General features: G+C 40.4%; 1 protein-coding gene across 9 annotated transcripts in view; it reads left to right on the plus strand.

The window, feature by feature from the left end:
* The first annotated feature begins 3,512 nt into the window (after positions 1 to 3,512).
* The window catches only part of RALGPS1 (Ral GEF with PH domain and SH3 binding motif 1), a 75,316-nt gene continuing 60,563 nt past the window's right edge, over positions 3,513 to 18,265 (plus strand). For 2 of the 9 annotated variants that reach the window (XM_062641120.1, XM_062641127.1), the window contains exons 1-5: positions 3,516 to 3,677; positions 7,939 to 8,059; positions 11,946 to 12,039; positions 14,861 to 14,987; positions 16,757 to 16,864. In XM_062641120.1, coding sequence (XP_062497104.1) covers positions 14,931 to 14,987; positions 16,757 to 16,864 — 165 coding nt within the window. In that variant the 5' untranslated portion in view covers positions 3,516 to 3,677; positions 7,939 to 8,059; positions 11,946 to 12,039; positions 14,861 to 14,930. Of the gene's footprint in view, positions 3,707 to 7,754; positions 7,849 to 7,938; positions 8,060 to 11,945; positions 12,040 to 14,860; positions 14,988 to 16,756; positions 16,865 to 18,265 lie in introns of all 9 variants that reach the window. The other 7 variants (XM_062641123.1, XM_062641122.1, XM_062641129.1 and 4 more) reach the window with 7 other exon arrangements.

An 18,265-nucleotide genomic window follows, 5' to 3' on the forward strand; every position in this document is an offset into this window, starting at 1 on the left:
CAAAACTTGTCAAGCTAATCAAAGCTGAAGTGATGATGTTACAATCAAATTTCACACAGTGTAAAGCACAGTGTCTGGTCAAGAGTCATTCATAATGCATCAGAAGACTTCACAGTATTTGAATAGTCTCTTAAGATTGATTTCTCTCCTTCTATAGAGAGAAGTCCTCTGATACAAGACATGGAGTTCCCCTGGGCTCAGATACAAGATGACACAAGTCAACTGCCTGTGTAAAATGGCTCGTAGCTTCAAAGGACCCCTTCTTTGTCCATGTTGTCCACACAAAGATGTGGAAATAAGAGAAACTGTGGTGGTGTACATTATTTTAAGATTTATAAGATGTCTCTAGACTACCAGAATAATTCTGATATTCTTTGCACTTAGCACTTAGAAATTTTTCAGGTTTTTCTTTAACTCCCTTTTTGTCTAGTGAACTTTTTTCAATGTATTTTTACTGCACAGAAATCAGATTTCATCTAGTTCTATCTAGAGATACCCCACTGACCTTGGGTAGTTCATATTTGTTTAAAGTTGCAATCCATGGCAATAATTACAGTACCATAGTACAGTATGTGTGGTTAAACTTCAACTTTTCTGCTTGTTTAGAGTTTGTCCCTAATAAGTTGGAAAATATTTTAGGCTACTTCAGCACAGATAGCCAATAAGAGAATTGTATTGGCTTAAACTAAAGTAACTTATTTCCAAAACACGAAATTTGGTAAAGCTTGAAAATGTTTTTCTCTAAATCAGCTTCAAGCAATGCTGACAGACAAATGCACACAGAAAAAAAGTTTGGTTGTTGAAACTGATAGTTTATAATCTTAAATAACAAACAAGTTCTTGATCTACTTTCATTTGGTTCATTTTTCCTCCTATTGTATTGTGCATGGATTCAGGAGAAAATTAAAAGAAAATTCAATCAAATGTCAGTTGAACTATAGACAGAAACACTGTATTAAAATCTTGGGAAATTACCTGGCTAATGGCATTGTCCAAAGTGACATTATGTGGCTGGGTACTTTGCCAACCCTTTCAAATAACTCAGGTCAGTACAACCCTAAATCTTGCCTATGCATTTTTTTCCACCAGAGGGTGCTGGCCAGTTTTTGAAAGTATAAATTACGTAGGGACCATTTAAGGTGCGGCACGGAGGAGAAACCTGAAACAGGAACTAAAAAAAAGTTTCCAACCTTTGTTTATTATAGTACCCTCAACAGGAGCAGCTGCCAAGTAACCCCATTCTTAGCAGGGCAGTGTTTATATCCAGGATTTCAGAGGATGTCCTGCTGTAATGCACAAGACCTATTTAGGCAGTGGCAGTAGACATCATCACTTTGCAGTACTTTAAGCATCAGTTTGGAATCTCATAATTATTAGGATAGGAAGTAACTACCTTTCAAATTGTTTTTTTCTGAATCCTTTAGAAATACCAGTAGCTATATATATATATAATTATTATAATATATGTAATGACATATATATTATTATTGTTATTTTAAGAGGACTGTAGCCCATGAACTCTTATTTTAATGTCCTGGCATTATGATATAGGACAGAGTGGAAAACATTTTCCCAGACAATCTTGTACTCTTTCTCTAGTGGGAGCTGATGCTGGAAGTTTTAGAGGAAAGCTCATGTAGCTTAGTAGTACCAACAGGATAAACTCTGCATATGCCTATGAACTGACTGGAGATTCATATGAAATTAGTTTAAATTCTTCAGCCATTCTGGAGGTATAGTGTGTAGGGAAAATACCTTTCCATATAGTGCATTTGGTTTTGATGTGGATATTGGAGTTGTGAGCATCAGTATTCACAAGCAGATTCCAAATCTATATTTATTTCTATAGTATATTTTCAAATAGAATCTTTCTGCTTTGGAAAGAAAGCTCACATGTTTAATTGGGATGTCTGAAGGTGTTTAAACTTCTCTGGACTTGACAGTCATTGAAGTAACTAGTTACTAGTTACTCCTAGTCTCCTTTAGTAACTGGGATATTGGAGAAAGACCTGGTTTCAGCTGTAACAGTTATTTTTTTCTCCTTCGTATTTGCTGGTGCAGTGCTGTTTTGGCTTTAGTCTGAGAACAGTGCTGATAACACAGCATGGTTTAGTTGTTGCTCAGTAACGCTTACTCTGATCAAGGACTTTTCAGTCTCCTGCTCTGCCAGTGAGGAGGGACACGGGAAGCTGGGAGGAAGCAGAGGCAGGACACCTGACCCAGACTAGCCAAAGGGGTTTTCCATACCACAGCACATCATGCCCAGCATAGAAACTGAGGGGAGTCACCTGGAAGGGACCCACTGCTGTTCGGGTTGGGCTGGGTATTGGTCAGTGGGTGGTGAGCAATTGAATTGTGCATCAGTTGCGTTTATTGTTTTTCTTTTCCCCCCTTTAGTTTTATATTCTCTCCCCTTGTTGCTTTCCTTACCATTAGTAGTAGTAGTAGTTGTTCTGTATTATAATTCAGGTATTGGACTGTTCTTCTCTCAACCCATGTTGTTCACATTTTTTGATTCTTCACTCCATCCCACCCAGACAGGGGGAAAGGGGAATGTGAGTGAGCGGCTGCATGGTGCTGAGTTACTGGCTGGGCTTAAACCACAAGTTATGTGTTCTGGACATCATACCATCTCTCAAACGGCCTCTGAGTACCCTCACTAGGGTTTTGTTCTGTCATGTGTAACACCGCAGTTCAATCTGAGGGACTGGAAAGCAATCCTGCATGTAGCTAATACCACACAGGGCAAATGTTTTCCCTTCAGTGCTTGCAGGCCACCTACCCGCTGACCACTGCTTGTGGAGAAGCTGTAATTCAAAGAAAGATGCACCTTGCTTTGGCCATGTAGCTTCGAGCACTGTCTGCACCACTGTCGAGAGATGAAGCGTTTAGCACATGGTAAACCATGCACAGTGGGAATGTCCTCTCCTTCAAGTACGCTCAGGAAGCCGCAAAGCCCGGCCCGTTGCTGTGGGAGAACGCGTTGCCTCACTGCCGGGCGTCTCCCGCACCGTCGCTGGGCTGTGAACCCGACCCCGGGCTCGGTTTGGGGGTCGAGATTTTCTTCCATGCATGCACCGCAGGAGTTCCTATCCGCACCGCGGCCAGGGCGGGTGGCTGGAGACAACCCATTTGCCGCCTTTGCGCGTAAGACGGGCCGCGTTACCTCAGAGAGCGCCTGAACCCGCCGCCCGGTGCCAGGCTGCGGGCGGGACCGACCAGGGCCACAGAGTCCTGCGGGGACAACACCGGCGCCCCAGAGCCCACGCTGCGGCCCCGTAGGCCCGCCCTGAGCCGCTGAGGGCCCAGTCCGCTGAGGGCCCGTTCTCTGAGGGCCCGGACCGGACCCGCCGGCGGGAGGGCGAGGGCGCAGCCCAGCACGCGCAACGCACCTGCAGGCGGCGGTGGCAGCTCCTACGCAGCGCCAGCCCCGCAGCCGATTGGCTAGCGCTCCCGTGCGCAGCAGCGATTGGCTGTCCGGCCCGTCACTCCAGCGCTCCCCGTTCTCGCCCCTCGCCCCCCCTCAGCCGGCTTGGGCCTCATCCGCCGCGGCAGCAGCGGGTGGGGGGCTCGGTCCGGCGGGCGGCCTGAGGCTGCCCACCCCCGGCCCGCTGCCGGTGGGGTCCCCGCGCCGAGAAGCCTCGTAGGCGACGCTGGGAGCAGCCGTTCCCGGGCAGGTGAGACGCGGACAAGCCCAGCGGGACAGGTGAGACCTCGCCCCCCCCCCTTTCACCTCAGCGCTTGGCGGCTGCGCTCACCCAGCCCCGCCCCGCTATAGGCTCGTCCGCCGCAGCCCCCCACCCGGTTGCCCGTTGCCGTCTCCGCTTCGGGCGTGTGCTGTGGCTGGAGCTCTGCGCGACGGGCCCGGCAGGAGCCCGCCCTCCAAGGACGCTCAGCTCCTGGGGCTCCCGGCGCCGTGGAGGGGCGGTGAACGCGGTGTGGGGCGCAGCCGGTCTCTGAGAGCGGCGGTGGCGCGGCCCGCGGGCAGGTGCGCTGGAGGAGGATCGGCGCCGCTCACCGCGGCCTCCGGCGCGAGGCCCCGCCTTGTGAGCGCCGCTCTGGGCCGGGCCGCACCGGGTTCTGACTGAGGGGCGTCGGCGGGTGCCCGCGCGGCCTTGCGGCCTTGGGCCCAAGGTGCGGTCCCTGCCCGCGCTGCGTGCCCCGGCTTGCGCGAGCCCTGCGTGCCTTTGCCGCCAGCGGTTGCGGCCCCGCACAGGTATTTCCCCAAGGGGCTGCGGTGCTTCGCTCTGGGACAGCCGGTGTTGTGCTGCCCGAGGTTTGGTGGGCAGTGGGAGGAGCCCTTCTAGAGGATGTATTTGTTGAGCAGGGTAGTGGGGGGAGCAGGTGGAAACCTGCTGGGTTTGGCCACATCCTCCACTGGGATTTCAGAATAAATCTGAAAACCATTTGCATATCATGTGAGTGATACTGTGCAAGTCCTGTTAAAGAACTTTGGCTGACATCTGTTTTCAAAGCGCTTCAGATAATTTTTGGGCTGGCTTCAGCATGTCAAAGGTTTTGGCATGCCCTGGAGAAGGAGCTGTTGCTGAACTTTTCAGTTGTAGAACCGCAGCATGCCTTTTGTCTGTTTTTCTGTACCTAAAAATATTGAACATAATCTCTTATCTCGCTTATTATTGAAAAAATGTTTATAGAATCACAAAATGGTTTGTGTCAGAAGAGACCTTAAAGCTCACCCTACCCCTGGCAGGGACACCTTCCACCAGACCAGCCTGCTCCAAGCCCCATCCAGCCTGGCCTTGAGCACTGCCAGGGATGGGGAAGCCACAGTTTCCCTGGGCACCCTGTGCCAACACCTCACCACCGTCACAGGAAAGAACTTCTGCCTAAGGTCTCATCTCAGTGTCCCCTCTGTCAGTTTAAAGCCATTCCCCCTTGTCCTGTCCCTGCATGCCCTTGAGTTTTTAAGTCCCTCTCCAGATTTCTGGTAGGCCTCATTTTTAAAATTTAAAATTAAATCTGGGTTGGTCCCTTTTACGATTTGGAAAGATATTCCTTGCCTTAAAGACATTGCAGTTGAATGTAGCAATCTGCCCTTTATGGCCAACAGGTGCTTTTAAAGTCAGATTTGTTTTCACACTGAACATTCATGCTGTGCCTAGTAGTCATTCTTCATGTGTGAGAAGGACAGGAAGTGTGTGTAATAAGGATAGAACTATGTGCACTTGTTTGCTAGTTTTCTGTGTTGCCTGTCCCGCATGGTATGGCACCAGTTTGAAGAGAAAAACAACAGAAAAACACACCAAAAACCAAACACAAAAAAAACCTACCCAACAAACAGAAAACTCCTATTATAACCGAGTTCTTTTATTCATTTTTTTTGTTCATTTACCTTATTTTAGTAAAAGGGTGATATCTAGGAATCAAGAGGGGCCATAGTTATGAGCTTTGCTTTTTGTTCTATGTGAATTTTGTTTATATTGTGAACTCTCAGTGCAATGTTAAAGAAAAAAAAGGATTAATTCTATAAATAGACAAGGAAATAGTAGACAGAATGGGGAGGATTTTAAGTTCTAAAGCATTTGGTGAAAATGATACTTGATTATAATGCACGTTTTTCATATCCTTATTTTAAAAAGGAAGGTAAAAGTTCCCAGTTTATCTCATCATCTTCAGGTGACAGAAAGTGAAGAAGGTTTAGGTGTGGGGTTTATGCCAATTAGTGTATTCACATTTTAAATGTTTAATTCTGCCACTGGTATGTGAATGTAGATTCCAGTTTTGTCCTTTGCCAAAGAAAAAAACTGTTTGACATAGTTAAATTATGCTGCTTTAAATGACTTTCTGTTTTGACTACATCTGTTGATTTCATAAGCAGTCAGAATTAGATATTCAGAACTATCACATCTCTTAAGTACAAGGATTTTTAAGAAAGGAGACTAGTTTAAAAAATGTGGTTTCTTATGTTTGGATCTGAAGACAGTTACCTATTTTGCATAAATTTCTCCAAAATAAATGTTTATAGAACGTGTTGCACCAAAGAAGTTGAAGAAAATAGAAAGTTAATGGAAGCTTTAAAAGTTCCTTTAGCAAGTAATATGAAACATAGGGATTTTATACTATTTTACAGTTACCTAAGATATGGTTTGGAATTACCTCATTTTTATAGTGTTTTTTTTTTTTTTCCTGATTCCTGTCATTCCTTTATATATAGAATCAGAATCATAGAATGGGTTGGGTTGGAAGGGACCTTAAGCTCATCTAGTTCAACCCCCTGCCATGGGCCGGGACACCTCACGCTATGTTGTCTGTATGTTGACCTTAGTATTCTCCATAGCTCAAAGCTTTTCATCAGCTATAGCAGATAAAATTATTTTTTATGATAATACAGTTTACTGGGTTTGTTTTGTGAAACACATGCTTCAACTTGAATGAATGTTGTCTCTTTAAAAGTTGCTCAGTTAATTTGTGGCAAGGTGCAGCAGTTGTGTTTAATGCAGGATTCCAAATACTGATGCATCTCTTTCTCCCAGCAAGAGGCTGTTTTCTTCCCTGTTTGTTAATGTTTTCGCGAGCTTCTATTTGGTAACATCAGGAGGTGGGGGTGTGTATCTGTTTCTGATAAATGCTTTCTGGCTGCCTTATTGATGTCCGTCTTCAATACCAAATGACTTTTGACTTATTAACAGCATGGGGGGGGGGGGGGAGGTGGAGAAACAGGAAGAATTAATGCTGCTTAATTGAAAAGTTTGAATACACTGGACATTGCCAGCACAGAGTTTGCAAAGGCAATTTTTTTTTTCCCAGATGTATCAAATTTTTACTTTAAAAGTTAGTTTTTAAAGCCATAGAGAGTGAAAGAAGTAGGTAGAATGGAGCACTCTCATGGACACACGCAAGCAAAAACTGAATTGCCAGGGAACAAGTCTGACTGACAAAGCTGAGATGGGATGTGAATGTACATGGTGTGTGTAATTTTGCTTGAAATACCGAAGTGGATGCTAACACATGTGTAACTTGTTATTTGGATTCTTCTATGAACTAGGATCCTTTCTTATGCAGGGAATGCCAGCTGTATGCATAGAGTTTGGATAAGTTTTGAGTGTGTGGATGCTACTTTTCTAGCAAAAGATGGTTTTCTCTGATGCCAGTAAGAATTATATGTGTTTAAAGACTAGAAGATACACATTTTTGTAAGTGAAGGCTCCTTAGCAGTAGAAGGAGAACAGAGACTGCAGCAGAGGCACAGAGTAACACAATGTGATCCTCAGTGATTTTTAACTTTATCAAAGCAACATGGGCTTTAATGGGATTTTCATGTCAGCTTCCATATGAAAGTGTCTATCTTCGAGATTCTTCTCATTTGATGTATACTTTTCTTAAACCGCTGTTGTAAAAGTTGGTATAAGCAAAAGAGCAGAAAAGGGAAGGGCTCTGTCTAAATATCACCACTCAAGTTATCTAAACAGTATCTTCTCAGGTTTGTGGCTGACCTTGTTTGGTGAAGAGCTGTGGCTTAACTTGCTGATACAGAAAAAGAGGAATGATTGTATTTGGTTTTGTGTCCATTCTGCTTTGTTTAGTTAAGTCTTGAGGAAAATGAAGTGACAATGAGTAGCATTTACCATTCATAAAGCACCTTGAAAGCAGTTACTAAAACCAGTAAGCAAACCCATATTAGCTTGGATCTTGTGTTGAGTGGCAGAGTGAGGAAGAGTTACAGGTATGTATTTGGAGAATATTTAATTATGAAATTCTTGGTATGTTGCTTTTCCCCTCTGTGACGTATTTAGTTTTGAGTTTGGGAATTTATCACATACCAGTGAAACTAGAATGAGGAACTATCCATCAAACCTGGGAGGGAGAGCTATGAACAAAAATAGCAGGGTGCATATTTCAGATAAAGAATGCACAGTTTGGGAAGACCCAAGTTATATAATAAAGGTCACCACAATCCTGTTTCCTATTAATTTACAGGAATGTCATGCTTTTAAACAGGAGAGAAACCTACTGAATAGCCAGAACTAGACCCAACAACCAACTAATGGAGGTGTGCAACAAAATGGGTTGAGTGAGTGCAGAGCCACCTTATTCCACTGTAAGTATGCAACTGTAATTAAAGTCACAGGTATTCTCCTATTTTCACTTGTTTGGTAACACAGATTACAGAAGTGTCTGTCAGTTTTCTTCTGTTCAGAGAATCTAGAGGCCCATTAGAGTCATGATAGTATTGTATTATGCTGTAATACAGCAGATAGACATTTCTTTTCCTGTGACTGTTTTATTGAGATTCCCCTAAAGTATAACTCTGCTAAGCATATGTCTTGTCCTTCTAACCTATGTAATCAGCATAGGTTAGAAGGGTAATGGCTTGTGAGGCAGGATTTATGCTGGAGAGGAGGTTCTTAACTTGTGAGCTTGTTTTGTTTCTTTGAGGTTATTTTATTATTTGTTCTTTCTTAAGGACAATTATTGCTTTGTTACTGTTGTGAACTTAGAAATATTTTTCATTTTGTTCACTCTGGTGTTATGCAGCAGTGCATTCTCCCTTTTCCCCTCATTTTATATATTAATCTTCCAGTTTCTTAGAATTTGCCTGCTTCATCAAGTGCTCAAAAGTCCATCACTCATCAATTTTCTAGCTACTGACCTAAAGGATTCAGACCTGAAGAACTGGTTGTTTCTGGATAGCAACCATTATTTTGGTTGCTGTTTGGATGAAATGAATAATCCCCAAAGCTTTTGCTTTGGTTTCCCAATTTCTGGACTATTGTAAATCAACTTCTATCACCACAGTGCTCAGCATTAGTTCAATGAAAAAATGGGAAGGGGAGGAAAAGGGAGTTTCTTTCATCCATTTGTCTTCAATTAAGGCATTCTTTATTTTGTCTTGCCTTTTTATTCTTTTTCTTCCTTACTGTAGGAAAAAAAAACATTCTTTTTCTAAGAGATGCTGTAAAATGGGCTCTCAGAGTAATTGTGTAAACCCCTAAGACCTAGAAAGCACTTTCTTTCCAGTTTAATTTCTTAATCTATTAAAGATGAATACTTGCTCTTTTCTGAGGTATGAATACATATTAAAACAAAGGATTTAAGACATTTTGTGAACAGACCTGTAGTAAGAGTCGCTGCCACCTAGTGGAACGCTGGACCCGTACTCTAAAACTATGTAAATAGCGCTTTACTATGTTTCTTTTCCTTACGCGGCTAGTGTTGATTGTATCATAACTTGTTAATACAGTAAATGATGGTAGAAGTAGCCGAATAGGGAGATGAGAACACTTATTAGTTAACTTGTAAATATAATAAACGGTCATTAGGGTGAACTCTAGTTGTTAGTGGATATAGTAAAGTTATGGGACATAATTGGGATAAAAGTAGATCACATTCAAACCTGCATTGTCAGCCTCCTGCTCTTCCATGGTTTTAGCAACTAAGGATCCTGTGAGATATTTAATAATTTTGAAATGGATTTTGACAGTTTTGGAGGACTATGAAGAGTCTTTTCATTATGGGTTGTGCACACAGGCCTGTAAGACCTTGAACCTGATTTTTCATGAGTAAGACTTGATTGATTGGCAGCTTACTGCTGCAAGAATAGGTTTGTCAGCCTGTTTGCTCAAGAGGGATGTGTATTATTGAGGAATATTTATTTTGGTGATTTCATTTTGTGGGTGGTTAAATCAGTGAGGTTAACATGTAGTTAATCCACAGCCCCTTAATAATACTTATTATGGTTTTGGTTAAAATCCTATTTCAGTTCTCTGAAGATTGACAGGTCTAGTGATTGTAAGTCTGGGCCACATTGTTAGTTCTGCTCAACTTCTGTCTTTGTGCTCGTAGTATAACAGAGGATGGTACAAGCTGCTGCACTGAACTTTGGAGTTCTGTTTCCCTTCAAAAGGTGTATTGTCATTTGATCTTGTCACACCCATTTGTAGGGCTTTGTATAGAAAATAATAAATTATTCCATTACATTTTCATTATTATTCATTCAGTAAGTAAGAAGTTTCTCAGAAAGGAATGTGTGTGAAACTGTTAAACTGCTCATGGCCTATTTTATCTATAGGTGGTACTGTTGCCTAAAGCATAATGAAATGTATTAGGCAATTTCTGGTGAATTGGATACTGAAAATATGCAAGAGTTTTTGTTCAGAAGGATCTTTAGTTGTATAAATGTAATGGCTTTTTAATCTTCTGCAGCCTAATTGCTTTTTTCTTACTAAACTGTTGGCAATTACTATTTAAATCCAGGCTTTTGAAAATTTCAGCATTTTCCTGTTGTACAAAATGGCCACCAAGGTCTAACGTTGAACTACTTCTAAAGGACTTTTGAAATGAAAAGAGCCTTTTCATAGAAAGCATTGTGACTATTTAGGCAAGTCCACTGTCCAGTCTCACATATGCCTTTGTGCATGCAGTGTATATCATGAAAAGACTCAGAATAGCAGATGAACATTGCTATTTTCTGAAGGAAGTGGGGTTTACACTGATTGTTTCTGCCTTTGCTCTAGGAGATGTGGTCTTTTTCCTCCACTTTGCGCAAATCACATGTGAGGGATGAGAAATGGGGTTTGAGAGGTAATACTTGACTGGGCAGGGGCACTGAGGAAAGTGAAGGTGTGATGTAATGTTTGAATGTACTAAGCTTTTGTGAGGGGTTGCTGTCAGGAATAAAATGGTTTTATACTGGTGTTGCTCAGAGCTTTTGATGTTTGTACGTCAGCTTTTCTCTAAGTTATCAAGTATCCACATAGCACATACCAGCTGCTGCTTTGAAAGATTTAAAGAAACTATCTTCTAGAAATCTTTCCAGAGTGACTTGCTCTGTCACTGCAACAAAACAGCTGTAATGTCTCAAGACTCAGAAGGATTTTGAAAATTTACTTTTACTTCTGTTTTAAATATTAAAATGATACTAATAAATAAACTTAGTGGAATATGGAGAACAAGCAATGCATAGTTTTGGATACCTTGATGCTACTTGCCTTTTTATTTAGCAGTAACACAAAAAAGTGGGACTTGTTCCCCCTTATGAGTCTCTGGGCTGAAGCTGGATGTGATGTAGATACAAGTTTCACATCAGTGGCTGAATGCAAGCAGAAGGGGGCATAAGTGTTGCCACATTATTCTTTCATCCTGTTCATAATACAGCCCCATTTTCCTCTTCCAGTATGTTAACTGTGCTAACATTCTCATCTGTACTCTACGCCCCCAGCATCTGAATATGGACTTTGTCCACGGTTTATTAAGGAAAGAAATGTTTTAATGGTAAACATCTGGAGAAATAGTTTTGGAATGAAGAAAGAGGAAAATAAGTGTAACGGTGAAGAACAATTCAGAATTGATGTGGAGCTCTATATGGTCTGTTGTAAATGTAGCAATTGTTAGTGAAGTGGCATAGTGTATTGTTGATCTTGCTGGAGGTAGAAAGCAACATTCTTCCAGTATTCCTTATTCTCTTATCTTGGTTGCTGACAGTCATTCTGATGTTAGATGCCACATTCTGGAAAGTGTGTCCTCTGAGGAGCAGTGCCAAGTCTGATTGAAAGCCCGTCTAGCTCTGTGTTTTTTCCTCCTGCAAGCAAATCAGTAAGAACACTAGTTATCGGTGGGTGCTTACATGGTTATTCTCATGTTTGCTGAGAGCAGTGTGAACAGTTAGTGACTTCATCAGGTGGCTCTGCTGGCTTTCAGGTGTTAGGGCACAGGGACTTCCTTGGCCAGAGGTGATGTTTGTGCTTAAGAGCCATTTAGTGACTTTCTTGTGAGTTGGGTAACTAGAAATGAGAATGAATTTAAGTCATTGTAACTGGATTACATGCATGTTACTAACAGAAATGTAAAATTGCATTCCCGCTTTCAAAGAATGTCACGTGCCATAAATACCAAAATTTGATAAATGCTGGTAAAATAATGGCTACAGGAATTACTTTTGTGCTCAGTTTTTATGGTGGTGGTTTCTGTTTTGTTTTTCTTTTCAGTTGTTCTTGCACTGTCTTCACTCTTGCTTCAGTGAGAGCTACATATCTAAATGGGTTTGTTAAACTGGCAAAGAAGAACAGACAGCCTCTGGTGGTATGTATGTTTGCATCCTAATTTATCCACTTTGCTTCTGGCAGTCTGTGAATGAGATCTACTGCAATGTACCTGTGAACCTTCCTACAAACAGACAAGGTGTTTTCTTTGTTTTGATATTTTTTTTAGCACTGTTTGTATAAGGCGTGATTTTCATGATTAACCTGATCAACTTGAAAGAGCAAGTTGCAAAAGCAGTGGAAAGAAATCATGTGATTTTTGTGACTTTTTACCTTTAATTGCCAACATGTCAGTATGGGAGAGTAGCTTTGGTATTATTTTTAATATCTTTGTGCATAAAGTCTGACAGCCTTCTGTTACAACATGCTTAGTAGTAGCTTCACTAGTACTTCATTTGCAGAACAATACCTTCTGTGATAGCAAGTGCGGAAATACTTCAAGTGACTGGGTGATTTCAGTAGAATAAAAACCACTTGGACTTAAGTTAAAAGCATAATTGCTTCCTATGACATTCCTCAAGGTAGCAAAACAAGGAACTTTTTTCCATAGGAGGTGTGAATCTTGGAGAAGCCATGCACACAGGGTAAAGCAGTGCGTTTTTAATGCTTGTGTTATACTTGAAACATTTTTTTGGAAAAAAAAATACCTGTTTTGGTCCATTTTAGAATGAAAGTATCTTGCAGTTTTTTATATGTACTGGGTGTTGAAAGGTAAAAGTCTGTTAGTGCTTTTTGTTTCAGAGATTAAAGCACTTCTGTCTCTCTGGTTTATTGAATGTTAAAACTTGGAGTAAAACTGAGCTTGGTCAGGATACAAGATCACATATGGGATTTTTCTTTCCCCTTTCAGAGCATTTTTAGCCCCCACACTCTGGAAAGCCGAGTCAGAAAGGCGGAGAAGGAGGAGACGAGTATATTTTTGTGGCCTTGATGTAAATGCCACGTTTTAAAGAAATTACATCATGAAAATTACTTTCCACTTCAGTATCTCTAAGGACTATTAACGAGAGCAGCTCCAGACCTTAGAAATACTTTGCAGTCTGTTAGTACTCAAAATATGAGTTAATCTTATCAAGACACAAGATAAAGGGAATTGCTTCTTGACAAGTTTAACTGCGGAGATTCTGGCAGAGATTTGAAATAGAGTTACTGATCTGTTTCACGTATGCCCATGAGATTGCGGGGAGAGTTGTTTTGTCATGTAAGGCCTTGTGGAGATGACAGGTAGGGTGAAGACCTCATCTTTATTGAGGGAGTAAAACGAGGTTATTTTTATTCTCAGCTGCTTGCTTTCCTAGCATTTTCCTGTTTGTGTGATCAGAGGATTGTGGGAAAGGGTGAGGATGCAAAGGGAGGTGTGGCAGAATCCCAAGTTGCTTATTTGAGGACCTGCAGATTTTGCTGGAAGAGTACCTAGGAGTCTGTGGCAGTGGTTGCCTCGAGGTCCTTCCATGTGTACTGCGGGGAATGATGGAGCAACCATATACGCTGTTTGTTTTCTCAATTTAAAATGAATTAGAGCTTGAGCTGACTTGGTAGATATAAGCAGTCGTTAGGTTTTGTGTGTACACGCTTACACACGTGCAGAAATGCATATGCTGTATCTGAAAAATTTCTACTACATCATTATGATTTATTAGCTGTAAATTTTCACCACTCTTCTGGTCAAATTTTTTTTTGCTGTGTATATTTGAAAATAAAATTGTTCAGGGTTCCTTCACTTCCCCTTACATAAAATTTTGACCAAAGGGAGTCTCAGTTGTCATTGGGTGGCAGTGTTCTGGAAGTATCTGTTGTCACTAGTTAAGTGATTTTATTTAAAAATGTGTAATTCTTTTATGAGTACCATTGCTGTCTGCATTGTCTATAATCATAGTTGTTCTCATGTTAGTTGTCCCAATTTGTGTACAAATTCTATTTTTTCTGAATGAGATGCAACATAGGTTTGTGAATATATATCCACCTGTGTCTGTACAGTGTATATCGTTTAGTGTATAATGACACGTATCCAAGAAGGTGAAAACTGATTTCCTGATAGCAAGGAGATAAATGTTTAGAAATACTTAATGCTTCCCTTTGTTCAATAGTCAGGAATACACTGTCTCAGAATTACTTGTGCTTTATTTCAAGATTGAATGGTTCTTCCAGGTATGAGTATTACTGTTGTAATCAACAGTAGTTTTCATTAAGCACTTTATATTTCTGTGTGTTCATTAAATACTTATTGATTCTGGAACAGGTTATTTGATCCAAGTGGATAGAGGCAGCTTTTTCATGGTGCCGCATGCTCGAATTTTTTGGAGTCCGGTCTTTTGGTTTCTGGAGAAAGCTTAAGGTACTTCACATACGTGAAGCCAATTTGGAACTGCCTCTGTCTTCTTAATCCGGTTTGGAAAAAGTCTCACTTTGGACAGTGCTGTTGCTGGATTAGCAGAGATCTTTGAGATTCATCCTTCCAGCTAAGACGGATGATGTTAGCCAGTTCTCTTCTCTGTAAAACTGTTCTTGGGGCCTGACATAAAATGCTTTTTCAGGTGCATCTGTCTGTATAGATACCAGTTGAGGTCTAAGCAGCTGCAAATAGGATTTGCATATTAGGAAGGTATACTGGGACTCAAATCCCTGGTTTTGAGACTAATTCAAGTGATGAACAGGAAAAAGTGAGGAAGTACCTGTATTTTCAATAAGTTAATAGTTCTGCTCTTTCACAGTTCGTACCTGAAAGATAAGAGGGATTCTAGCTCCTAAGATCATCTTATGTCTGAAGTCCTTTTCTCTGAGAAAGGACAATGAAATCTCTTGTATTGTTAGGCGTTCTTAAATTTTATTTATTTATTCTCATAAATGCATTTGTTTTGCAGGAATTCTGTCTTCATCATGTTGTCTCACCAGTGCGGGCTGAGCTGAAACTTCCTGCATCTTGGGGAGAGCATGTATAAAAGGAATGAGCTCATGGCCAATGTGATGGTCACCTCCGCCACTCCAGAGGTACAGTTCCTTACTTAGTCTTGTCAGCTCCTGTATCAAAATGAACATCTTGACTTGTTTCAGCTTTCACAGAAGCCCCTTCCGCTACTAGTCATGTCAGTCCTTTTTCTTACAATGGGTGTAGTTTTTGACACCACTCCATGGTTCTCAGTGTTCACAACTAATTTGTTTTATTGTTGTTGATGATGGTTACTTATTTAGGTTAGTCTGAAATAGCATTTTTGACCTGTTTCTCTGTAACTTACAGCAGCCTTTTATTACTAATACGTTAGGAGCAATGTAACATACCATCTAAACAGAGCCAGTCAGAAACATTCCAGTCAGTTTGTTTTTTGAACACCAGGCAGCTCTGTTGTGCTGCTTCCAACAGTTACCTAATTTGATGTTGAGCTGCTGTGCACAGCTGACAGCCAATTGAAGACTGTTCAAAATCAGTTTCCCTACTGAGTTTTTCTGGTTTCTTTCTTTCATGTAGTATTATGATGAAATATTATAAATCAGCTACAGTAAAACTTGCCCAGTAAAGCACAGGTATGATTGAAGGTACTTCTTGCTTTTTAAAAAAGGTAACATTTTGTTTGAATTCTTCCCTGCTTGAAACCTTTCATCTCTTCAGACAGCTGAAGAGCTGTGTGAAGCAAGTTTTTCCATCATAGTTATGCCTTTTGCACACAGAACTTAATCCTGTCAAAGCAGTTGTCCTGATTTTCATGAAACAAATCAGCTGCTTCAGTAGTGAGCTGATCTTTAAAAGTCTTACAGCAAAATAAAAAGTACATAATACAGCTGTGCTTTGCAGGGGATTATTTTCTCAAGCAGAGTATAAATGCCCTCAGGCTAACAGAAACAGGTTTTCATTCTCTCTAGATGACATTTTGAATCTAGCTCCCCTTTATTTTCTTCTTGGTTTTGCCAAGTACAAATGTCAGGCTTCCTAATCAGTAGTTCCCCAGATACTTTGTAGGGAAAGAAAAATAATCAGATCTCATTTATCACCTTATATTTCTTTGCTACCAAGTCAGTTTTAAGTGAGAATTGCGAGTCACAGTTAGGATTCCAAAACATCTTGTTTTGAAAACTGTGTTCTTCTAGCAAACAAATAACCTCAGTGAGGTGTAAGAGCTTAAGACTTTATGTGCCTAAGTTTTTATTCAGTATGTAGCTTTAAGATAAGTAAGAGAAAAATAATGCTATTATTATTAAATCACATTATCCTTGAAGAAAGGAAAATGACCCTCAAGTGCCTGCATTGGAGCCCAAGGAGAGAAGCGTCAAAAGGAATGCAAGGCACTAATTTTTAAGGCAGACACACACAGTACTCTTCTAAAGTAGTCTGCAGCTCACACTGGGTTAAATTTCAGGATGTGACATGTTTTTCTTTTTTTATTATGTTACGGATAGAGCAGCATGATTGGGATCTAGCCACTCTTTACCTTGCATATTTAATTTTACAATTTCTATTCAATATGAATCTTCAAGATTCCAACATGTTTCCTTTTGTGTCACAGCGCTTTTTATCTAGTTCATGATTTTAAGAATTGCTTTCTAAAACTCAAAACTTATTAAAATTGAATGCCACTGTATTTTTTGCAGAGGAAAGTGAGTTGGAAACATTGAACCATGTAAACTGAATTTTGTAACTCGGTGCCTGAAGCTTTTTGAAGTTCTTATTTTCTTGTCATTTCTTAATATTTTTACATGTATTTATTTTCTGAATTTGACATGAAATTTGTTGTTCTGCAGATAAGCCAAATACTTTCTCTTTGTAGGGTAGTAGCAGCTCAGATTCTCTGGAAGGGCGGAGTTCAGACTATGCCAATAAAAGCTACGATGCAGTTGTATTTGATGTGTTGAAAGTAACTCCTGAGGAGTTTGCAGTAAGTAGAAATGGTTTTTGCATTTAAGCTTGTATAATATCCAGGACTCGCAGGATATTAAAAAATACATAAAATGTTTTTCTTAAAATAAAAATCTTTTAAATAATCTGCCACTGTTCTTGAAAACCAATTTCTGATTATATGAACTTCAACAGCATAAGCATGTATTGGGATTTAATAATTCTGTACTGGCCTGACCAGACATACTTGTGTTTCTGTATAAAGCCATTTAATTCTTTTCTAGTGTTTTTGAAGACCTTAGCGTAGGTTTAAAGATGTTAGTTATCCACAGCCTGATTCCTTTTTTACATATATATATATGTATTTACAAATATATATATCTATGAAATTGAAACCACAAATACTCATCTTCTGTGCTGAAACATCAGTTTCTCAGAGAAATTAGTTTCTTAAAAGCAGGAAAGAAGCTTGTAGAAAGGAAACAATTTGTATTCCTTAGTAACAGGGTTTCAGCACTGAACTGAAAGCAGAACTGCACATATGGCAGAAGTCCAGTACACTGCTTGTGCTTGCCCCTTTGTTTCTAAGTTATAGGTTAACTTGCTTAGCAGCATGGAGGAGTGAGGATGAAAGCTACTGAAATTTGTTCAGTGTTTTCGTTAATATTCTGGGCATCAAAGTGATGTTTCTTTCATTTGGTGTAAGTTTATATAATACCTGTTCACAAAAAAAGTGATGTTGACTTTAACATGGGCATACAAACTTTTAACACCAAGGCTTTCTTAGCCAGAATAGCTGTTTTCCCTGTGTTGCATTAAAGCCATTTATTTGGTTTGCTGTGATTCTCTCTTTTTTGTTGACAGCTCAAATGATGTTTACTGCTTCTGTTCCACACAGAGCAACAGATCATTTCTGTTTTCAATAAATAATAGCAGCCAGTGAATTCCACATATCATTTCTTGTTGCTCAAGACTGTAGTGTCTGAATGCTTCAGATAACTCGAAGCAGATCAGCTGGGGAGAGTGAAAATAGCCACTGGTCTGGGTTTACTGTAGTTAGTACAGTTTGGTCACCTCAGGACAGAGAGCTATCAAAGATGGGTTCTCTGCATATTTAGGGAAGGGAATGGCACCAGTTAGGGTCATTTCCAAATTTAGTGTGTTGTGTTCCTTTATAAAATTTAGAAGGAGCAGAGGAGAAATTCCCTGGTGGTGATCACATATACAACAGAAGGACCATTGGCTTGTCACTGCTACTGAATTTTGCTTTTGCCTTTTTGGTGATTTTGATTGAATCTTATTAAAATTACATTTAAATAGTTAGAATTCTTAATTAGTGGGATCAAAGGTCTCAAAGGTCCAGTTTGAGAGGGGATTAGCAAATTGTTGCTATTTTTGGCTTAGCCTAACAAAATGGGCATCAGAGAAGCTTTGCTGCGAA

The sequence above is a fragment of the Pezoporus occidentalis genome, unplaced genomic scaffold (assembly GCF_034315485.1).
Source record: "Pezoporus occidentalis ecotype Australia unplaced genomic scaffold, CSIRO_AGI_Poc_V1 ctg68, whole genome shotgun sequence".
NCBI lineage: Eukaryota > Metazoa > Chordata > Aves > Psittaciformes > Psittacidae > Pezoporus > Pezoporus occidentalis.